This window comes from Hypomesus nipponensis, chromosome 4 (assembly GCF_054491055.1).
Source record: "Hypomesus nipponensis isolate SF chromosome 4, ASM5449105v1, whole genome shotgun sequence".
NCBI classification, from domain to species: Eukaryota; Metazoa; Chordata; class Actinopteri; order Osmeriformes; family Osmeridae; genus Hypomesus; species Hypomesus nipponensis.
In genome coordinates this window covers 15,442,664-15,466,130 of record NC_140364.1, presented here as the reverse complement: position 1 = coordinate 15,466,130, position 23,467 = coordinate 15,442,664, and the positions used below count along the sequence as shown (strand labels likewise).

Sequence of the window (23,467 nt, the reverse complement as noted above, 5' to 3'; positions counted from 1 at the left end):
TGCTATGTGTATTAACAAAGATGGTCACGATTGGGTTTATAGTTGTCCACTGAACGTGGACTCTTCTTGCTAGGTCAAATTGGATTTACCTGAGCCCTCGACCATGCAGATACTTTGGACCAGAAAAGCTTCAGGTTAGAACATATTTTTGTAGCTACGTACAACGTCTGTGTTTGCAGAAGTGTTTTGCTGTTAAAAAAGTCTGAGCCCTGAGGTTAGTCTGAGCCCTGAGGTAAGGCAGCAGGAATGAAAGAGAACCAGCACAATAAAGTCAAGGCCATTCCTTTGAAGGAGGAATTGTTGTTCAACAAGTTATGAAAAGATAAAATCAAAAGCATAATGAGTATGTTTAAACATGTAACTCCACAGACAAAACAGATTTGGAGAAACATTTTTATTAATTAATGCAATTTACAGTCAAGCCAACAAGTGAACTATATTAAGTGATACATATTCACATTATTTCCTAAAAGGGTTTACAGCATATCTTGTTTGTAATCATAATTGTTAACAAAAAAATAGATGTAAAATACAAATCAAAGCTTACACTTTATGACAATAAGAACAATAACAAGGAGCTTAGCAGTGGATCAAAACAAGCAACAGAAAGACCTCCAGACAGGAATGACAGTTTTGGCATGTTGTTGGAAAAAAAAAAGAGAAAAGCTCAAAAAAGACTGAAATCAAATGACAAACGTGTGGGAGGTTTGAGTTCACAGGACTGTGCAAGCCTACCTTGCTAAGAGGGACTTTGGTCACTCTGTTCCTTCATCGCAGCTTACGACAAGAACAACAACAAACATGGCAGTTGACCAAGGAAACTGGAGTGTCCCAGAAAGTATTTTTTACTTTAAAAACAATTTTGGGCTAATTATCATGACCTTACGAATGAGGATGATTGTCATTGTCATTGCCCCCCCCCCCTCTCCAAGACACCCCCACATTCATAGGAGGTAGATAACATGGCAATAACGCATGACATGGTTTCTCAAGGTGACTCAATGGGAATTAGCTCTCTGGCAAGTTGTGGATTTCTAGTGCATAATTTTGTAAGATTAAGGCCAAATATACTAGAAGAATATACCCCAGGTGTAGTTCTAAGGCTATTTTAAGACAAAGGTGTAGGAAAATGGGATAAGGAGGACAAACAGCAGATATAGCCCTTTCACGGCAACACCTGAGTCAACAGTTACATTGAAAAACATGGAGTTTGTTCCAGACATTGAACTAAAATATTGGCTGGATGAACACCTCTCGATAGCAAATGTTATGTTGATACAATGGAGATGATCAATTTTAGTTGAACCTTTGCATGAATGAAAAAATATATTTCACAATCTTCTCGTAGCCAAAATCAAACGCCTTTTTTATAATGATCTGACAGAGGATGTTAAACATTGACAAGCTCATAAATGTTAAATTTCTTTGCATGACATGTGCACAGCCTTAAGTGACATTCAAACCTCCCAATGGGGAAAATACAATTTTGTTGGACAATATGAAGTATGAAAGAAAACAAAATGACAAAGAAAGTCAATGCAGCATATATCAGGCTTATGAGGTACTTCATGAATATATAGATATATTTGTTACCTTTTTAGAAAAGCTCTTCAATGTCACATTACTCCTTAAAATTCCTACTGATAGCGTAAAATACCTCGTCAACTATTTCATTTTTCTGTTGGCCCAACCTCAAAAGGGCGATTTTGAATCTGCTTTGAAAGTGCAAAACACAAATACTGTTCATTCTATGCAGCTACACTCAAGGTTGCATGATAATTAATGTGAAATTCTTTCATGTGGCGAAATTCATCAGAATGGGGAGGCAAAGGGAGATGGAAGTCATCCTAAAAAGGCACGCACAAAAATTACAATAAAAACTCACAGGATGTTTTCAGCACGGTAACAAGAATTAGAACTTAATTTCCATACAACCTTTTCCGTACCATTCCATCGCCTTGAAATATGCCACTATATCAGTATTGTGTCACAATGTACAGTACATTGCTACAGAGTAATTTTCAAATTTCCATTCCCTTTGTAAAATGTAGCATGCAAAAATACATCTATCATCGTTATAAAAACGGTTTTCAGTTTGGACTTTCAGGGAGTTGGCGCAGGTAACACGGGGCAGGAGAAGCTTCCGGGTTTTATTGCAAAACTGGGCAACATCCCTCAGAGACACACCTACACAACACAAGCTGAAGATCATTACAGCCAACCGCAGACACTAAGCAAGCAAGGGTTCTGTAGAGTTCTGTTAATGGCCTTTTCCATGACCTCAACTCTGGTGTGATCATCCATTTGAACAGGGATGCCCTCTCCCTGAAGTTAATCTATAAAATATCTTAATGATTTCAAATCTGGGCCAAGGGAACCTGTTCTGAAAGCGATTTCGCCCCCCCAGGCCAAGATCATTCATAGTCTCGCTGACCAGAAAGTTATTATTCTTACCACTCACCTGTCCTCCCGCCAAAGGACCAAACATACTGAATCATTACTCTACATCACATTCCATACAAGTCTTGGACACCCACAACCTACAATCGATAGTTCTTCCAAATCACATACTGCAGAAAGAGACAGTGTATCGTCCCATATCTAAAGAGCCATTTAATGAACATGTTTTCATCTGTATGATCCAGTCATGACTACAGCTTATTTCGTCACACAAGCAAATACCAACCTAATGCCCTCCGAGAGCTTTTCGTAACTACATTTTAAAAACGGAGAACAACATTGAGGCTTGAGCGGGAATTATAAAATTTGGTCCCCTTAATTTTACAAACCACAATTTTACAACCATCCTTGGTTCATCAAACTGAGTTCACCTACATTTAATAAAATTGGCTTTATAAAGGTGAAATAAAAAATAAAAAAAACAATTGAACACAGTATTGGCTTGTGTTTGGTCACTATAATTGATCTTTGTCACCATCATAGATTAGGGATATTACAATGCTAGCACCCAAGACCGTTCTGAGGTAGTTTCTCCATGTTGGTATATAAAAAGCCAAGTCATTCTGAAAACCTAAATGTCTCCAGAGATACAAAACACCAGTCAGTCTTGCACATATATCTGCATGTAGTTCAACTATATGGCATCAGATTATTTTGGTGAAGCTCAATGACAGTTCTCCACCCTCTTTCATAAACGGTATATTGCTATGGATACCGTGTCTACGGGGGAGTCCAGCTCAACGTGACGTAGTGATGTCACAGTGATGGATGCTCAGATCTGACAAGCTGAAGAATCAGGTCTGAAGACGACTTGATAAAACATGTTATGAATTGAAACACACAGCCGATGGTCCTGCAGACCAACTGAAACGATCACCACAAGAAGCTTTTTCAGAAAAGAGCTGTACTATAGATAATATCATCAAACCCTTACTGTGTTGAAGGGGGCTTCATGATAAGGATACCTTTGCTGTGTGGATACTCTGATGGGCAGATGAGTGGCATGGAGAAAGATGAGATTGAAACATTAGAAGGTGAAAGCTAACTAGACAGATCAATGACAAACAAGATCACACTGCAACCATATACAACTACTATATAACGGCACCATGAGCGAGAATAATAATAATAATAAAGAAAATGAGAAAGATTATAGACCTCTTTGCACTTGAGGTTCTATTGAATGTCCTGTTTCAACATAAAAGCTTGTTCTGTAAGCAAGTAGCCTTCACATCTCTCATAGGAGACAACAGAACACTTGATGGATGGATATTGTATTTCTATATCAGTTTATCTCTGAAATGTATTTTTTCATGAAATGGCCGAGTATAACAGGACAGACATCAAACCTTTACAATGGGGGTATACTTTTAAAAAGGTTTGAAAAGCAAAGTCAATGAAATCAACATGCATTAAAATTGCTGAGCATGTGAACATTTGTTACAGATGAGATTGAAAAACACACTGGCTTGACATTCATCGTTATCTTTAAGAAAACGGGCTTCCCCTCATGGGGCCTGTTTCAGAGGGACTGAACAGCCTGGCGGTCACATCTACTATTCTGATCATTCAGTTTGGGGTCAATAACTCATGTTTACATTGACCAGTTTAATTCTACTACCCCCCCCCCCCCCCCCGTGTGTTGTCAACACGAGACAGTGTCCATGAAGACACTGATCAGAACCAGTCAGCAGGATGAAGACCAGCACAAGGTTCTCAAGCAATGAAAATACTAAAACCTTAATATGGTTTAACTCAAGCAACAGGAAGGGAAAAACACTGAATACCATGACATGACCCAGGTCTGTGGAGTGTGTGTGTGGGGGGGGGGGTGAGACAGAGAGATATGCCTGATTGAAAATGAGCTCTCCTGATATACACATTTACCAGAGTAATGAGCAAAGCAATGAAGAAAATAATATTGTATTCCATCCTATGAAACAACTGTAGACTAGATGGCGTTGGTGTGGTTTCATGAACATGGTTTAGCATCAGAAGACACTGGCCTTGTCTTGGGCCACTGCTACCCTACAACACTGCCTTGACCAGTTCCCTGTGATTGGGTGAACATTCAGTCCTTATCCGGTTATGACTGACCAAAGACTAAATAGATTTAAAAACAACTTGTTTGGAAAACAACAAATGCTACATTTTGCAGGCGACCAACGGCTAAATGATATGATGGCTAACTAGTTCTAAATGATGACTTCAAATGATTCGTTAAAACGTGTTCCAGACAACCCTCTGTGGAGAAGCAAGCATACTGTACAACCTACAGGATCCTCACTTTGGCCTCACACTTTCTCCACCAGTACAATGTACCACAACCAACTGTGTGACCACAAGGTACAGAATAAAACTACTGTCCTGTCCTCACCTCACCAGGTACTGACCTCCAGACATGCTACAGGCTGGTTGGGTTAGAGGACGCCTCTGGCCCAACTGGTACCAGTTAGCAATGTGTGTGCTTGCGTCCGGGGCGGTCTCTCCTGCCAGCACAGTCTCTCCTGCCAATGTCTCTCCTGCCAGCACAGTCTCTCCTGCCAGCCCAATCCCAGCCTGACTGACGCACACACACTAGACTCACAACTCCAAAATCCATTTTATTTTAGTGCAAAAATAACATTGTTATCAAAATGTCTGATATTTTCAGGAGAAGCAATGCTGTACAGGTCTGCCTATCTAAGGTGCTGGTATAAAGAGGAGGACGCAGTAACAACAAACTGAAAATCAAAACATCACAGACAGGTTGAAGATGAACCCGAGGGTGTGTGGACCAGGCAGGGCAGGGCGGGGCGGGGCGGGATCAGTCTCCACAACATGACTGTCAGCTCCAGGATAAACAGTCAAACTAATTGAGTTTGTATCGAGCAGTTAGTAAAAACAGGACAGATCTTGTATAGAATCAACAGGCATGGACACTTTCCAACATGAAATTAGCTCCAAGGTTTAACTGCACAAGATCAGTGGCTTTTTTCATTGGCTTTTGCTGCTTATATTCAACATGGCAGCCCATGTTAAAAACAATTAGTATCAGATTAGGAAGGTAGGTATGAAGTTTCATGGGCCTTGACTTAAGAGGGCATCACTTTGAAAGCAGTCTGTCAGGCAACGCAGCATATCCAGTGATCAAACAGTAATGACTGTTACACATTTTGCATGTTAAAATCTTTCCGGCATATATTCCAAATAAAAGGTGCCAGATAAGTGAATAGAATAGGGCTAAGGACAAAGACTGCATGGTACAACAGCCCCCTAATCATGGTTACGTTTGGTCTGATAGCTCAATGCTTAAGATCTCTAGAAGAAAGAAAAGATAAAAGAAATAACAATAGTCAAGCCACTTTCCCCCCCCCAAAACTCCTTTAGCACAAACCTCAGGACATGGAACACCAGGCTTGTGTGTACAGAATGCAGGGTGCCTCGGGTTCAATACCAGGCATGTCAAACATGTAATGATGGCATGTAATTATGAGGAAATGACCAGTGATGTGATGTTACCATAACATGTGAACAGGTAACAAGAGGTAGAACACAGCCATTTCCACACAACTGCACTGCTGTCATACTGTTTCCTGTCAGGTCGGAGACCAATCCATCGAGTTCATACCAGATTATCTATTCAAAGTGCATCCAAATTTACATGTTGCGAGACAAGCACCGAATAATAATATTGACACAATAACAGTAAATATCAAGTACTGGATTCTTAGAATGCCCCACAAAACACAGTCAGTCAGGTTTTTTGTTAATCTACAGGTAAAGAGGAATGAAAGCAATTTATGTAATGTGGAGAAGATGAAGGTAATTTAAAACATTTGAGCATCTATTACCATACTTATGGCAAATGAACCTCTTGTCCACTCAGGATTGCAGAGGGCTTTAGAGAAGGGAAAACACCATCTATAGACATGGCTCTTTGTGCTTAATTTTTGTTGTTTTCTTTTCCCAGACATTAATTATGTAAAAACTTGTAATCTTGTTTGGCTAAGAGTGATTGTGGGTTCTACAAAGGATATACTCAATTAAATGTGTGCTATCAAATATACAATATTACAAATGAGGACATTACAATCCTTGACACCATTACAAAAGGCTGAGGATAGGCATAAGCTCTACCAACACTACTAAATGCATTAAGCTACAAAACAAAATAAAGCCCAAAATGTATTACTTCTATAAAATGACCTAGATTAATATGAGAAACTTCACTCCTAAATCTCTTGGTTAAAAACAATGCATAGTTAGAAAATAGAGATCATATCCCTCCTCCCTTCACCCCCCCCCCCCCCCACCCCCGTCTTGAGTACATGAACAATCTGCAGCTATAACTGTACTTAGGTAGAAGGGAACAAGCACTAGATTAGTAACATTTCAAGGACAGTCTGGAAGGCAATACAATTTTTGCATTGAGTTTTGTGTGTAAATAATTTGACTTTTAAGCTATGGGCCTGTCATTATAAAAGAAAAAAAGCTTTAAAAAATTGTTGTAACAATCTCTTCTACAAGCTCATTGGAAACCCCCTCAAACATGATTATGCTACAAAGACCCAGGAAAAAAACAAACATTTTGCATAAAACCAACACCAAGCGCAACAATCCATGTTCCCCATGACGACGACTTAACTAGGACACCTTCTATAAATGATCAAAGTTGCTTGTCCAAGCAGGACAGAGCTTTTCTTGGTCAGTTCAGAAGCTGTGCCGGGCCCTCCCTCTCCTGTAGCGTTAACACCCCGCAGACGCACCCTCCCCGCCTCGCTAAGGCCTGGTCACAGCCCACATCACAGCCACACAAAACAAAAATCAGACCTACAAAAAACAAACAAAAAAAAAAAAAACAGGGAAACGTCTGAAACGCAAATGTTTAAGTCGTAACATGCATATTCATAGATGATTAAAAGTTATTAATAGTTTTAAAAGAGATCGTGACATGCAATATTCTCCACATCAGCTTCCCTGACGTTTGGGAGGATCAGAGAGGCGTCGTGTTAGGAACCAGTCCCCCCCTCAGTCCTCTCCCTGACAGCCTATCACAGAACACCACTCCTCTCTCCCTCCTCCAATAAGAAATGTTAGTAGTCGTCCTGTGTAAATAAGTGTTACAGTTGAAAACATATCTCTGAAATCGTTTGCTTGGTCGTCACCGGACACATCCGAACAATGTGTGTTGGTCACCAGTGTTGATTGAGGACAAATACTATAAAGGCTGCTGATCGCATTCCTTGAAATTCATAGTTGTACATTCAAATGAAGACCTACAGGGGGTGCCGTTGTGGAATCAACCAATTACTCGTTAAGTACTTGTGTCCCGATTAAGGAATTCATTTGGTCAGTGCACTCTGCTCTGATTGGCTGATAAATAATAGCTGTGATTCGAATAGAGCGATTAAAAACTCATTGGTTCCTTCTCTGATAGCCACACCTAATCGACTGCCACGCCCCAATCAATCAAATATAGAAACAAACTAAAATAGAAACACTATATGGGGGGAAACTAAGAAACTAGAGTTTGAAAAACACGATGGCCCAGCCCTCTAGACTGGTTCTAATATTTCCATCAAAGTAAGAAATTAATACATATCCTTTTTCTCCTCCTCTGCTCATACTTTGTAAACAGGTTAACCCCCTAAATATACAAATACACACAAATGTACAAACATGTAAAATATGACCCCCTGTCCCCAAACCCCTTGTTGAGCTTTTACATTTTACAGCCTAATATTCCAGAGGGCTGGGGTGAGGGGGTGATGGATACCAGGGCTTGCATGTGTGGCCTTTAAATACAATTATGGAAATCATGATTTTTCGTATGACACTATTTTCTTTGTGTGAGGGGCTGCTGGCCCCTTCCAGATAGGTGAGGATGAGAAGACACAAACCCACGGAGCCGTCCCCCTCCGGCCCTGAGAGGGGGGAGGGGTGGAAGACCAGGCCCCGTCCGGGGGAGGGGGGCTCAGGCGAAGTACATGGTCCGCAGGGTGTCCTGGTGGATCTGAACCGCCTTGGCCAGAGCCTGCTGGTCACGCCCGTTACTCTGCCCTGACGTGTGGCTGCCCTCCGCACTGGGGGAGGAGAGGAGAGGGGGGAGGAGAGGAGAGAAGAGAGAGGGGGGAGGAGAGGAAGAGGGTGGAGGAGAGGAGAGGGTGGAGGAGAGGAGAGGGTGGAGGAGAGGAGAGAGAGGGGGGAGGAGAGGAGAGGAGAGAGAGGGGGGAGGAGAGGAGAGGAGAGAGAGAGGGGGGAGGAGAGGGGAAGAGGAGAAAACATGGAGAGAGTAGGAAGGGGAGAGAACGAGAGGAGGTCCGTGAATATTTATGCATTGTCTTTACTTGATCTGCCAAAAACATTCTCTGACCACTGACTTACACCCATCCCCACAGCCAGCTGGATCATACTACAGAGGGAGACATCCACAGGGGGGATTTGAACCAAGCCAGTGGCCACCAGCTCACCTGCCCTGCTCCTTGTCCACCAGGTGGTAACTATCTACCCCCTCACCTGTCGTGCTCCTTGTCCACCAGGTGGTAACTATCTACCCCCTCACCTGTCGTGCTCCTTGTCCACCAGGTGGTAACTATCTACCCCCTCACCTGTCGTGCTCCTTGTCCACCAGGTGGTAACTATCTACCCCCTCACCTGTCGTGCTCCTTGTCCACCAGGTGGTAACTATCTACCCCCTCACCTGCCCTGCTCCTTGTCCACCAGGTGGTAACTATCTACCCCCTCACCTGCCCTGCTCCTTGTCCACCAGGTGGTAACTATCTACCCCCTCACCTGTCGTGCTCCTTGTCCACCAGGTGGTAACTATCTACCCCCTCACCTGTCGTGCTCCTTGTCCACCAGGTGGTAACTATCTACCCCCTCACCTGCCCTGCTCCTTGTCCACCAGGTGGTAACTATCTACCCCCTCACCTGTCGTGCTCCTTGTCCACCAGGTGGTAACTATCTACCCCCTCACCTGTCGTGCTCCTTGTCCACCAGGTGGTAACTATCTACCCCCTCACCTGTCGTGCTCCTTGTCCACCAGGTGGTAACTATCTACCCCCTCACCTGTCGTGCTCCTTGTCCACCAGGTGGTAACTATCTACCCCCTCACCTGTCGTGCTCCTTGTCCACCAGGTGGTAACTATCTACCCCCTCACCTGTCGTGCTCCTTGTCCACCAGGTGGTAACTATCTACCCCCTCACCTGTCGTGCTCCTTGTCCACCAGGTGGTAACTATCTACCCCCTCACCTGTCGTGCTCCTTGTCCACCAGGTGGTAACTATCTACCCCCTCACCTGTCGTGCTCCTTGTCCACCAGGTGGTAGCGGGCGCGGAAGGCCACCAGGTGGGCGTAGTAGGCTGGCGCAGGGATGGAGACGGAGCGCGTGCAGCGTACGTAGGTGTGGCACAGCTGGTAGGTGAGCACCTGCAGTTCGTCAGAGGTGAAGTGGTTGTCGTCCCAGAGGACGTGGTAGTGGGAGGGTCTGCTGGTGCCCTGTGTAGGACAGCATCGGGACCAGAGGAAGGGAGGGAAGAAGACCCTTACTACCAGGACAGGACAGGCTTGGCCTACGGCTCCACAGAAACCCTCTTGAGACAACATACATTTTTTCTGCAATAAAAAAATCTCTCTCTCTATACATTTCAAAAGAATCAAAGTCTTCGCCATTATTTTATTTTTGTATTATTATAATTATTATTATTATTATAACATTTGCACCTTTTAAAACTTTTTCCCCCTCCTTGTCTTTCCTTGGTGTGTACCTTTACATTTCCACCAGGCGCTCACCTGTATGCCGGCGTGGCTGCAGAGATAGAAGTCGAACTCGGAGGGATGGGTGATCTTGGTGTCCACCGTGGTGCCAGCTGGGATGTTGCCACTCTTCCCCACCTACACCAACAACAGATACAACTATTAGGACTAGGAACACTAACATGTCTTCCACTCATCTGGAGTGGAGGGGTAGACATCTTCCTACCCCTGGCTCCAGATCTAGAGACATCTTCCTACCCCTGGCTCCAGATCTAGAGACATCTTCCTACCCCTGGCTCCAGATCTAGAGACATCTTCCTACCCATGGCTCCAGAAAAGATTTCTACAGTCTCCAACCTTGTTCCTGGAGAGCCGCCTGCCTGGAGGTTTGGGCTCCAGTTGTAACTAACCTGATTCAACACGTCAACCAGCTCACTACTGGAATGAGGTGTGCTAGATTGGTGTTGGAGCGAAAGCCTACAGGAAGGTAGCTCTCCAGGAACAGGGTTGGAGACTGTAGAAATGCTTCCACCCAAAAGTGTACCAGCAGTGTTAATAGGGGGATTAATACATTCCACCCAAGTTCAAATGTAACGATGCCGGTAACCTTTCATATGGTCCCACCCCCCTTGTACTGACACCAGCACCACAACCACCTACAAGACTTGTCCACGGCTTTTCCCACGCCCTACTGTTCCGTGTCGAAGACGTTGATCCTATGTGCAGCTCTGCCTGCGACAGAGCAGCACTTTACCTCTGCCCTGACGACCCTGGTTGTGCCGTACTCACCCTCTCGTTGCGGTCCATGCAGAACAGCCTGGTGTGGTGTCTCTTCTGGACCACTACGAAGGTGATGCCGGGCTGGTAGTCCTTCTCCAGCTTGATGCAGGCCTCTCGGATCGCCAGCAGCTCATGCTGCAGCACCTGTGCGGACCACAAAACAAAAGTTTAAAAAGAAGCATCTCCTACACTAGAGTTTGGAAGGACAAGAAATATTCAACAGAACGATGATACATTTTCAGGGGTCTTAGTTTATTCTACTTAGTTTTGTTTGGGCCTTAAGCGACCAGGTCTAACTTCCCTTAAGACTCATTTATATAGAGCTTTCACCAAAAGGCTTATTGCCAAGTCTCTCCATTATCAGCCTCTTAATGTGTCTCACCTGGTTAAACTGGCCTTCGGAGATGCCGTCGCGGTAGTAGATGATCCTGGTGGGCTTGAAACGGGTGGACTTGTAGAACTGGATGAGCAGCTCTCTCACCATGGTGGCCAGGTCCTGGATGATGTCCTGACGGTGCTGTTGGACCCGAACCGTGGCACAGTACCGGCTGGGGTGGGCGTCCATGCTGCCTACCACCTGGAGGGAGGGGGAAGAAGGGAGGGCTGATAGCTTTAGGGTCCAGGCACTGGTAAGGCCGTGATTGAACATGAAGCTGTTGTGTACATGGGCAGCAATGTTGAGTTTGGACGTGTGGGACTCACAGCAGCGATGGAGGGCTTCTTCCCGTCTCCAGCAGGAGGGTGGGTGACGTCGGCGCCCAGGAAGATGACAGGCTGCTGGAACACCAGGGGTCTGGAACAGGAAGACGACATCAGGACAGAAGTGGAGAGGTTCTCTCTACAGAGAATGGTGCAACTCAAAGAAAGACGATTGAAAACGATCTGAATAATCTAGTGACTACTGTTTGGGATACAACTAAAGACCAGTTTACTGCCCCAAACAAACACTAAACACTACTGTTGGGTAACCACAGTACCAACAAGGCAAGACCGGCACCAACCTGCCCTGCGGGAGCAGGATGTTGTTGACGCCCCCCAGCTTGACGTTGATCTTCAGGCAGAGGTTGGAGAGGGTCTGGGGGGTGGTCTTCTGGACGTTCTTCACCTGGACACACTGGGTGGCCATGCCCAGTACTGTGTCTCCCACACGCTTCACCTCCGCTGCAGCACACAGGAACACAGGTCAGCACACAGGTCAGCAAACACAGAAACACATGAGTGTTTCTGTGTTGCACAGCCTTTCATTAATGTTTCTGTGTTGCACAGCCTTGTATTAGTGTTTCTGTGAGGCACAGCCTTTCATTAGTGTTTCTGTGAGGCACAGCCTTTCATTAGTGTTTCTGTGTTGCACAGCCTTTCATTAGTGTTTCTGTGAAGCACAGCCTTTCATTAGTGTTTCTGTGAAGCACAGCCTTTCATTAGTGTTTCTGTGAGGCACAGCCTTTCATTAGTGTTTCTGTGAGGCACAGCCTTGTATTAGTGTTTCTGTGTTGCACTGCCTTTCATTAGTGTTTCTGTGTTGCACTGCCTTTCATTAGTGTTTCTGTGTTGCACTGCCTTTCATTAGTGTTTCTGTGTTGCACTGCCTTTCATTAGTGTTTCTGTGAGGCACTAGTCCACATGTGGTCCTTGGCTTGTTACAGGAAGGTCTGTTGTCCATGTGAAGCGTACCGTAGACGGGGGTCTTTCCAGGCAGGATGACGACCACCAGCTGCAGGCCCTGGTAGGTGTACTTCAGGTGTTTGAACATGGGCTCCACGCTGTCGGCCCCCTGGGCGTACTTACAGAAGCAGGGCTGGCCCTGGATGGGCATCCCAGCATCACGAGAGATCTTACGCAGCTGGTCGGTGAACGCCCTGGAGGAAAAATGTTTTCGAAAAAACGTTTTACTAAAACAAGTCTTTTGCATCATTGATAACTACTTGATGAGGAATGTACTATACTGTTTTGCACTCTGCTCTGATCTGTTCTAGGCTTCTGTGTTCTCCTCTGCCAGATGTAAAAGTGACGAGTGTGCCCCACGTACTTGAGCAGCAGTTCGGTGCACTGCCTCTGGGGGGCGAAGCAGGCGATAGCCCACACCTTGATCTCGATGCCGGTGTGGAACTGCTTGTTCCTCATGTCCCACACCCCCTGGATTGGCGTGGCGATGGCTTTATTCTACCAAAGACAAAACATGGAAGGGTCAAGCTCAAAGCCAAGTGGCTTCTTTTAGCTTCACGGTGAATGTACCTTCACAAGGACAGCTGTACATAGAAAAGGGGGAAAAAAAGCATATCTGACGAGTTGAACAGAACGTGAAATTCACTGGAACAACAGGTCCATGTAGTTGTTGTACTATAATGCTACCTAACCAGTAGTGTAACATTCTACTGTTGTTCTGTGCTGTACAACAAAATTGCCTCTAGGTGGACATTCAAGTTTTGTACGGTCAAATCTAGTGTTTCTAGCAGTGTCCAGGTTTTAGACCTACCCTGCCCCCGTAGAGGATAGAAGGAGCCTGGAGGACTCGGCCGTTGACCTCGGTCATCTCATCCCTCACCATCACTCCAAACTCACGCACGTACGGATCCGTGTTAAAGTTGGCACTTCTCATCTGGGGTGGAAAACAAACAGATCCATGACAACTACCCATGTGGACGGTTTCAGCTCAGTGGGTTCAAATCCCCCTCTGTACGTCGCTTTGGATAAAAGCTTCTGATAATTGCTAACATTATTTATCAGTCATGAATCAGGTTTATGGTTTGAGCCCTCATGGTGGCCGTCCTCTGAGCGTGACAGGAAGTGCTCTGAGCGTGACAGGAAGTGCTCTCACCAGCTTGCTGATCTCGTCTTGGCGGTCTGGGGCCGACCTGGCCGTGGCTCTGATCATGGTGGACGTCTGATTGTCCGTCAGTTTCTTGATGCACCTCTGGCCAGCGACTATATTACACACCTGGAAAGATGGAACATGTTACTGCTACCACGTTGTCACCGCCATCTCCATCCTGCCCTGCTAGGATGGAACATGTTACTGCTACCATGTCGTCACCGCCATCTCCTTCCTGCCCTGCTAGGATGGAACATGTTACTGCTACCATGTCACCACTTCCTCCTTCCTGCCTTGCTGAGATGGAACATGTTACTGCTACCATGTCACCACTTCCTCCTTCCTGCCCTGCTAGGATGGAACATGTTACTGCTACCATGTCACCCCCTCCTTCTTCCTGCCCTGCTAGGATGAGAGTGTACGGGACTTGTTCAAAGGTGCAGCAACTGTTCAGACTTCAGCTGAGGAACATCGCTAATGATCGACAACTTCCGACATCTACCCGTGAGAGTTAGTGAGCGGGCTGGGAGCTCACCTCCAGGGGCAGGTAGGTGTGCTTCTGCTCCTGCCCCACCTGCAGGCAGGGCAGGTGGGGGTAGCGCAGGATCAGCTTGTACTTATCCTTGAAGTACTGAGCCACGGTGCATTCGATGGTCTGGCCGTTCTCCTGCTGCAGGGGGAACCTGGGACAGGACAGCAGGGGGTCAGCACTGAGCTCACAGGTTCAAATCCCCCCTGAAAGTCTTTATTGATAAAAGCATCTAACAACTGAAAACATGTTTTTTTTTCCTGTAGCAACAGAACCGAGAAAACACACATTACTGCTGCTACTGACTTTGTATTATTTATATATTTCCATATTTATATACACTACCCGGCTGTCACCTTGCTTTATTCCCAATGTAATTGTCCAGAATGACTTGTGTTCCACTGCATATGACCAATACAGCTATTTGACTATTCTACAACATAGTACACATCAAGACCTGTGAAATTCAATCACATCACATCCACAAGCTGTGTCCTTACGTCTGGTGGCTGGCTGGTCGTCTGGTCACATTGCAAACTCTGTATTTCCTCTTCATCTGACCACAGTGAGTGATCTCCACCTTCAGGCCTTCAGGAGGAAAAGCACAGCAGGGTGAACAAGGTCTGACACCTTCTGTTTCTGTGTCCAGAAAGACTTGAAATGGAATCAGACGATCCTTGCGGCTTCCATCCCGTCAAAATCCCACATTCACACTGAATTCTTTGTTTGTTGTCGTACCTTTGATTTCCTTGGTGAATTTCACTCGCTGGGAGTCGGTCAAGGGCTTCTGTTGTTCCTCGATGCTTTTAAAATCCAGCACCTCGCACATAAACTCAATAACAGGCTGGGCTTTGTAGAACGCAGTTGCAGACACTGGAACAACACACAGTGATGAGGATCTCACACACACACACACAGAGTAATGAGCATCACACACACACACACACACACACGAGTGAAACCTACCGTCAATGTTCAGCATCATCTTCCAGAGGGAGGGTCTGACTGACTGGTGGAAGCCGAACCAGACCTCGCGGCCTCCTCCCAGGGGATTGGAGCAGCCCTCGGAGGGGGTGAAGAAGGACCGGCCCACAGGGGTGTACCTGGGGGGTGGAGAGGGGTCAAGGAGGGCTGACAGGGTCAGACTTTTCCTTGTTTCTCACAATAAACCCCCCCTCCTCCCCCCACTACACATTCACTATGGTTGTGTTTTGGAAGACGAGCTCACCTCATAGAGGGCAAGTGTCTCATGACCACGTCCAGAGCCTGGATGGTCTCGAAGGGGATGTTGGGCAGGCGTCCGGACAGCGCCTCGTGGAGCGCCTGCAGGTTGACGCACGACACCCACTTGATGGCCACCTTAAAGCTGCGGTCCTTCCCCTCGCCTGGGATGGTCACCTCCAGCTCCACCTGGTGGGAGGAGGAGAGACGCGCACGTGACGTCGATGGAACACCTCTGGTTAGTATACATGACATGTGATGTCATGAAACGTGTCACAGCATTCAAATGAAGGGTGTGCACTCACCTTTTCCCTGCCTATTGGTAAAGGCATGGCAGTGTAGAGGTTTTTCCTCCCGTCGTACACTGGCTTTCGATCCCCAAAGATCTGCGTTTTAAAGTGCTGTACCATGTGCTCAACGATTTCACTGCGAATAACCAAGTAGTCGGAAAGGAAAATTACAACACTGAAGCATTGACATCCTTTAAGAAGCATTAACCAGAAAGCTATTTTCTGGATAAAAACATTGCAGGGTCAAATGTATAGCTGGTTTCTGAAATCTGTCTGAAGTGCATGTGTACCGATTCACCCTCCTGGGGCATTTCTCTGGCTTGATGTCGATGTCGTAGTGATACACCTCCAGTTTGGGTATCTCCATCTCAAAGAAGTTGGCCTGCAGTTTGATTGTCCTGCCCATGGTGCCAAAATCCGGCCGGGAGGGCGGTTTGAACACATACTCGGGCACGGGAGGAGACGGGGGGTCTGGATCAGAGGGGTCCGGGGTGGAACACACAAATATACAGGTTAACAACTGTAGACGTGTTACAGGGAGAGAGTGTCGCTTCTTAACGAGCTTGCCCGTACCGGGGTTTGAAATCGGGTCCTCTGACTCGCCAACACGGCTACAACCTTCACAAACACCACTTTAACCAGCTACGCCAACGAAAAGCTAGCTCTTGATGGCATGGGTGGGCATGTATACTGAGGAGTTCCACTTGGTTACAGACACACAGTAGATACACACATAGATCACACAACCTAAACAGACAAAACCTCACATCAACTCTCACACTCAGGATTCAATATAATAAACCCTTCTGTTTACTAGCCCATGGTTCTAGGTAACGTGTGTTGCAAGAGATGTGCTCAGTCACAGATCTAAGTCAGCTGAATGTACAAGTCTGGATTCCCTCCCTTTAGGACCTTATCTACGACCTGCAGCTCTCGGCTTCGCACTGCCTCTCTTACAAACTGGACTCTTGTGGTCTCCATTTCAAGAGGTCTTGCACTACAGTAGACACCAAGATGTCACAGTACACAGTAAAAGGGATGTGATTCAGTTAAATTCTCTTCATGTGGACATTGAGAATTAAAGTGAGAATCAAGATAAGTTAGTCTACAAGGCTGTGGCTGACAGACCTTTGACATTAAGAAGGAACTAAAGTGTGTGAAAGATCTGGGCTACTTCTGTTAAACCCTTTTCAGTGCTGAGGATGACATTTTAATTAACTCAGTTGAGAGAAGCCTTCTGTCTCATACAACTGGATTGGAGGTGGATACATTAGAACTCATTGCAGGCAGCTGTAGCTAAGTGGTGCTTACCAGAGCCCATCGACCCAGAGGAATGGGGTCCTTCAAGTATCTCGGCAGCTGAGGAAAAATATAAAACCGAATGATTTCACTCTGTTAGACACGGGGATATTGCACACAGTAATACAAACACAACCATCATGTTATAAGACATGTTTCATTCATAAAAACACAAGTATACATGTGATGAAATAGAAACTTTGTGAAAAGTATTAACACATATTTTCATTGTAAATGCTTATGTTCTTGCTGTTATAATTGGGCAAAAGGCAACTAGCAAAAGTCCTAGCCTCCAGTGAGCAATGGTGACAAGCTCCCTGTTTTGCGCGCTAATATTTATTTCATCCTCCTATCCACACTGCTTATACTTATCACTCTTCAAACACGATCATTTACTACCAGGGCGATTTTTCAAATGTCTTATCAATAAGCTCACACAAGCAGTTTAGCAACTCGGCCCCTCCTATAAGTTCCCACCCATGTTGTCTCTAAACCATCTTTCTGTATCAAAGGAATTATGAGATACTATACAGCCAAGCAACAGGTGCATGTCCGTTTAAAAAACTGTTAATACTGATTAAATGAGGCCACGGTACAAAAACGATATCAGAAACAAATGCAACTCGGAAAACATCAGGCCTATACTGAATAGAAAAAATGTGGCTAGACTAATAAATGGTTGATTCAGGGAAGATTATTTAAGTGTGTCATGACAAGGAACAGGTCGTCTATCGTTTGTTCTTGTAATTATAATTCGAAATGGGTCGTACTACTATTACTAAATTATTCAACATTAGCTAGACTGTTATACAATAAATCTTCAACAATCTTTATAAATAAACCATGGTTTTGAAAGCTAGCTGACAGTCTCCTCTGAAACCAACATCATGGCAAAATTGACTGGATAACTTCCTTGCTGTTTATTGACCGTTCCTAAAGTTTGTGGTCATTTGGATCCATTATCACTGAGTAGATAATGTTGACACGTAACTATAACGGTGATTAACGTTCACTGGCAAGCTAGCATGGTGCAAACTATTAAGCTACAGTACCCTGTTCAACAAAGCTTACAAGCTAGCTAACTAGATAACTTTGTTCAAGCCGGCAAAGACCTACTGAGTTCCAAGACGAACAATGACAATAGTCTCCATAAAAAAATAACAATAAATATGCCACATTGTTAGCTAACTAGATAGGCTAGTTAATCAATCACTACCATCTCACTTTCCACTCGCGGTTCACTAGCAATCCAGGGTATATGGGAGTAGTTCTGCTAAGAGTTAGCTAGCTAGGTCAAAACAGCTTAGCTAGCTAGGCTAGAAGTATAACAGGTTAGCTAGCACTAGCTATACAGCTAACTTGTTACCGCTAGCATACCCAGCTAGTTAGTAGTATCACGGTTGACGGAACAGTGCATTTGCTAACCATCACGCTTTGATGGCAACTTACGCTGTTCAACAAAATGTCAATTTACAACCTAAAGTAAATGCCCATACGAATAGTTCGTGTAGGACCCATAACTAGTCAAATCAGTGAAATCGGCACCATTGTTAGTAGCTAGCAAGCCGTATGCTATGTAGCTAGCAGTACACAACTTACCACCAGGAGTGGAATACATTTTGTCCTTTTTCGGCGTGCACCGTGGCTGGTCTGGTCCTCCACTTTATTCCTTTCAAACGTCTCCAAAAGACATACGTAATCGGGCACTCTATCTTACTATATCAAACAGTAAAGGTGGCTCAGTTCAAAAGTATTTTTTTTGCCCTGCACTAAATTACAAGACCACGAGAGCTGTATCATCCTCAGCACGGCCCCATCCCCCCAACACAGACAGACGGAGTCCAGAGCTGCTAGCTAACCTATGAATGTGTGATGTCACGCACGGCCCACTGATATGCTTGCTCTCTTCCAATGATTATTTCAAAATGTACCCAATAAAAACTTTAAATCAACGAGACAAATGTGTTTTACGTGTTGCAACGATTCAGGGAAAACAACGTGAAAAGGTCTGGAGAAAAAAATGACTGGCAAACACAGTTTTAATGTTTACTCAAACATAAAAGCCACCAGAAGTATACGATGTACAGAGTAATTACTTCCGGGGCAAGTGGAATTTGAAGATTTTGGAACCGAACGTTTTGTATGGGGTAATAGAATAATTGATGTATGCCTAGATATAGTTAAAGTAAACGAATTCTTATTTATATTATTTGTCATTAGGGTCTTTTAACCAATACCCATAGTCGACCTGGTAAGCAGAAAGCTTGTCCTCCCTCCTCCCACGCTCACTTGGTTCAGGGCCAGAGGTAATTGGGTCAATCTTGATTTCCAGCATTTTAGGTTTGCTTGCCTGAAGTCAAGACAGATAACAACCTATGTCATTCGTGTTAAATTCTGTAAAAGACAAACGTGTTTTTTATATGACGGTTGCTGTGTTGTATTTGTGCGAGAGACATTTTTCATGGGTTTCATATCAAGTTGTACTGGAAAGCTATTTATACTCCCACCATCTGAGATTGATACATTAGCCAAGTAAACTATTCTGCAAGACTATTCTTTTCGTTATTTTTTGGAATCTCTTAATTTGGTTTCAGAGATTAAACCTATTGTAAATTTCATATGATTAAGACATGCATGATGTTCCATACAACAATAATCCATGCGAGTTTCCTCAGACATGAGTGACCCAATTATGAGGGACATTCACACACTATCTAAATTCACAAGTTTTAACATTTAATGGAAAGCATTCTGTTTGTATCCATTGAGTAGGCCTATGAAGTTTGGAACTGGAGTTCGGTTTCGTTATAGTCTTGCCTGCATGCGGAGGCTTTGTATGTACGCACAACGCCCACCTGATGTCGTTGATGAGTGGAAACGTAAGATGATTTTTCCCGTTACGAAAACAATTACAATTATGCAATAAAAGTTCATGTGTAGTTGGTCTTTTATTGCTGAATGTTGTTTGAGGTGGGATTTTTTGTCGTTGGTGTAGTTGCACGTGAGCACGGAATCATAAATGGAAGCCAACAGCAGCATTGATTCGTCTGCTGCAGGTGAGTAATGAACTTTGATGTTTTGACAGTTCCCACTTACAACCACTGGGCGGCGCCATTTGACCATAGTAAAAGACTGATTCTCTTTGTGCAGATTGCTGTTGTCCATAATAGACAAGTCCAAGCTTATCTGGGTTTGCATGTGCATTCGCTCTCACACGACTTAACCTAAAATGTAACAATTTGTTGAATTTGTCTCGGTTTGCCTGCTGTTATTGTAAATAGGCCAAAATAGTACAAATGAGTGCCTGCAAAATGTTTTATTTACATCTTTGCTACATTTAGTTCTTTGTTGTCTAATGTCTGTTGGTCCACAAGGAGACATTTCTGGTAAAGAAATGTTGTCGCAAATTTGTAAATCAATCAAGGGGATGGATAAATAAAATAGGCACACATAATTAATAGGATAGTTTCAAAGGCCTTCTCTGTAGGCGACAGAGAAGCATTATGGAATAGCATCATTCGGTGGTATTGTGCTGTGAACAATCTAATTTATCTTAAAAGGGGAACGTGAAATGGCTTTAAATATTATGGTCTTCCATTACATATCCATTCCATATTATTTTGTTCTAGGCTATAGGCTACATAGGCTGGACAATATACCTGCTAATCGATGTGAAAGAATATATCTTTCTTTTAATGGTTTGTTTTGCTTTGAACAGCATGAATATTAGCCTAATCGTTGTAAAATATTATAACATATTTTACAAGGTGCTATCCCAAAAGCCCGTAAGGCCGTATATTTGATCCTTTAGAGACTGTAATTTTAACCCGTTAAATTGTCAATCGATGACATGACAACCGTGTTAATTGACTGTTTTGATTGATAGTAAAAACACAACAAAGTATAGCTTCGAATATCCCCTGTGGCAAACTGACCGAGCGAGCTGGGGTGTAGCTGTCTGCGCGCGCCTTGGCCAATGGAAGCATATCCTCCCTGCAGTGCGCAAGAGCGCAATTTGGGATTTAACCAAGTCTGTGCTGAGGGGCTGGCTGTAGTATTCGACAGAGTCCGTCGGCGTGAGAACACACAATGGTAGGTTAGTCCTCAAGATCTTTTGAGATAGACTATTTACCGCACTTCGAAGTTTTGATACGAATTATGACTGGAGTATTCGACCGAAGGATTCAGAGTATTAAGACGACAGACTTCCAGAACCCTTTTCAGATTTCCGCCATGCACCACCCGTCTCAGGAATCTCCTACGCTGCCAGAGTCCACAGCCACGGATTCTGGCTACTACAGCCCCGCCGGCGGAGTTCCCCACGGGTATTGTTCGCCTAATTCAACTTCTTACGGGAAACCTCTCAATGCTTATCAATACCAGTACCATGGTGTCAACGGTTCTGCTGGAAACTACCCTGCAAAATCCTATCCAGACTACAGTTCCTACACAAGCTCTGCGTATCACCAGTATGCAGGAACTTACAGCAGAGTACAGCCACAAGCAAGTCCGCAAGGTATTTTTATAGCACTTTTTTGACATTTATTGTTAGACTATATAAATGCATAATTACTGTTGCAGTTGCTTTTTTGAAAAAGTTACATGATACAATTTTAAGTTAAATATACTGATGAAGCCTAATCTAAGAATTTCTTCTTTTTTTTTATGAGAAACAATTTCGAAAATGAGATGTCCGTATAAATGCGGCAGCTATAGACAATTTCACATATTCCTTTTTTATTTGAATGCAGAGACAAATAATGTTTTTTTTTGCTAAATATCAATGTAGAATCTCTATCATAACTCCATACTAAGGGATAATAACATGTTGAAAAAACATATTGAAAAACCCTTAACAATGTAGACTAGCCTACATTGTTTCCTTTTGTTTATGCATTTATTTATTATGATTTTACAGAAAAGGAAGAGGCAGAGCCAGAAGTGAGGATGGTGAATGGAAAACCTAAGAAAGTCCGTAAACCGCGAACCATCTACTCCAGTTTCCAGTTGGCCGCTCTGCAGCGAAGATTTCAGAACACACAATACCTCGCGCTGCCAGAAAGAGCTGAGCTCGCCGCGTCTTTAGGACTCACGCAAACACAGGTAAATAACCTCAGAGTTCCTCATACGATTTCTATGATCAACGTCTACAATCTTCGACATTCATTTATCATATGAGCACATCATATATTCTATTTAGGTAAGGTTTCTCAATTATGATCAGTTGGTTTGACAAATAAATAACATAGGCCCTCACCAAGTCCTGTTGTTCTGCCCCTGTTGTCTTTTAGTTATTTGATGTGAATTTAAACACATTCTTTGTCATCCATTCCAGGTTAAAATCTGGTTCCAAAACAAAAGGTCGAAACTGAAGAAAATCATGAAGAACGGCGAGTTACCACCAGACCACAGCCCCAGCTCCAGCGACCCCATGGCCTGCAACTCTCCTCAGTCCCCCGCCGTGTGGGACACGCAAGGCCCGTCCAGGCCGCATACACATCAGCCACAGAACATCAACACGGTGGCGTCTAGCTTTTTGGAAAACTCCGCTTCTTGGTATTCCTCCACGGCCGGCTCCATGAATTCCCATCTTCAAAACCCCAACTCGTTACAGCACTCATTGGCTCTTGGAGCGGGGACGTTATATTGAAACCTGCATTTAAAAAAAATAATAATATTGTATGGGACTCGTGTTTAAATTTCAGAGGAATATGCAATGTAATTGATGACAGTCATAGAAGAAACGTGTATAATGTGTAAATGTGTGCATGTAATTTATTGCATTTTGGAAGACTATTAAACGTTTTAAATGGACTCTTTCAATGAAAAACTATCTCCTCAATACCACCGTCCGTCATTCGTAGCCTAGCCTATTTGCACTGAACAACAAGGACTTGATGTCATTATAGGCCGATACCTTCAAACGTTTGTGAGACCATCATCTTCGTTTATAGTATCTCCCTGAAATGTCCCGAGGTCAGTTTTTATACATATTGGCAATTTTCTCAAATTCGCCAGTAGCTATGCGATGTTTATCGAAATGGAATATGACAGGTGCTCGTGGTGTATAGCCTACGGCTGACTGACTCATAAAACACGGAGATGCTGCTTAACTGTCTTCCAAGATTGTTTTGAAAAACTTTTTGGCGGACTGATACATGGCATATAGCTTATGAGTTAAACAAAAGATATGACTTTATTTGTTGGATCATGTAGCCTTATAGCCAAAGTTTTGATGAATTCTGTGATTTGATTTTCTCAAAGACAAATAGGCTACCCATTGCACGCATGCTATTTCTAAGTGTTACCACTCAATTAAATAGAATACTTATTTTTTTATT

General features: G+C 44.0%; 2 protein-coding genes and 1 long non-coding RNA gene across 5 annotated transcripts; 2 read left to right on the top strand and 1 right to left on the bottom strand.

Annotated features, from left to right (window-relative positions):
* Window positions 1-379: 379 nt before the first annotated feature.
* Window positions 380-19,137, bottom strand: ago2 (argonaute RISC catalytic component 2). Of its 2 annotated transcripts, none has more exons than XM_084696995.1 (20): window positions 18,726-19,137; window positions 17,139-17,186; window positions 16,118-16,298; window positions 15,843-15,963; window positions 15,545-15,726; window positions 15,283-15,419; window positions 15,055-15,189; window positions 14,817-14,904; window positions 14,323-14,470; window positions 13,794-13,913; window positions 13,452-13,574; window positions 13,005-13,138; window positions 12,650-12,834; window positions 11,980-12,139; window positions 11,681-11,771; window positions 11,361-11,555; window positions 10,988-11,122; window positions 10,235-10,336; window positions 9,741-9,940; window positions 380-8,525 (listed from the first exon to the last, which is right to left on the bottom strand). In XM_084696995.1, exons 1-20 carry the CDS (start codon window positions 18,742-18,744, stop codon window positions 8,417-8,419), a joined length of 2,613 nt encoding a protein of 870 aa, XP_084553121.1. In that variant the 5' UTR covers window positions 18,745-19,137; the 3' UTR covers window positions 380-8,416. The 2 variants fall into 2 exon arrangements, with proteins under 2 accessions (XP_084553121.1, XP_084553120.1); XM_084696994.1 differs by having other exon boundaries at window positions 16,118-16,314; window positions 17,140-17,186.
* Window positions 19,138-19,221: 84 nt separating this feature from the next.
* Window positions 19,222-21,066, top strand: LOC146295811 (uncharacterized). Of its 2 annotated transcripts, XR_014753234.1 has the most exons (5): window positions 19,222-19,273; window positions 19,347-19,432; window positions 19,899-20,005; window positions 20,122-20,182; window positions 21,013-21,066. It is a non-coding gene; the product is annotated as an uncharacterized LOC146295811 (long non-coding RNA). The 2 variants fall into 2 exon arrangements; XR_014753235.1 differs by lacking the exon at window positions 19,347-19,432.
* Window positions 21,067-21,146: 80 nt separating this feature from the next.
* dlx5a (distal-less homeobox 5a) lies at window positions 21,147-22,940 on the top strand. Its single transcript, XM_084695476.1, has 3 exons — window positions 21,147-21,642; window positions 22,045-22,229; window positions 22,462-22,940. The coding sequence occupies exons 1-3, from the start codon at window positions 21,285-21,287 to the stop codon at window positions 22,774-22,776; spliced, it is 858 nt and encodes a 285-aa protein (XP_084551602.1). The 5' UTR covers window positions 21,147-21,284; the 3' UTR covers window positions 22,777-22,940.
* Window positions 22,941-23,467: the final 527 nt, after the last annotated feature.

Coding starts and splice junctions, on each gene's coding strand:
- ago2 (XM_084696994.1), bottom strand. Junction 15,190..15,282: donor GATGATGCTGAACATTGACG/GTAGGTTTCACT, acceptor GTGTTGTTCCAG/TGTCTGCAACTGCGTTCTAC. Junction 12,140..12,649: donor TGGAAAGACCCCCGTCTACG/GTACGCTTCACA, acceptor TGTGTGCTGCAG/CGGAGGTGAAGCGTGTGGGA.
- dlx5a (XM_084695476.1), top strand. CDS start 21,285: ATGACTGGAGTATTCGACCGAAGGATTCAGAGTATTAAGACGACAGAC. Junction 21,643..22,044: donor GCCACAAGCAAGTCCGCAAG/GTATTTTTATAG, acceptor ATGATTTTACAG/AAAAGGAAGAGGCAGAGCCA. Junction 22,230..22,461: donor TAGGACTCACGCAAACACAG/GTAAATAACCTC, acceptor CATCCATTCCAG/GTTAAAATCTGGTTCCAAAA.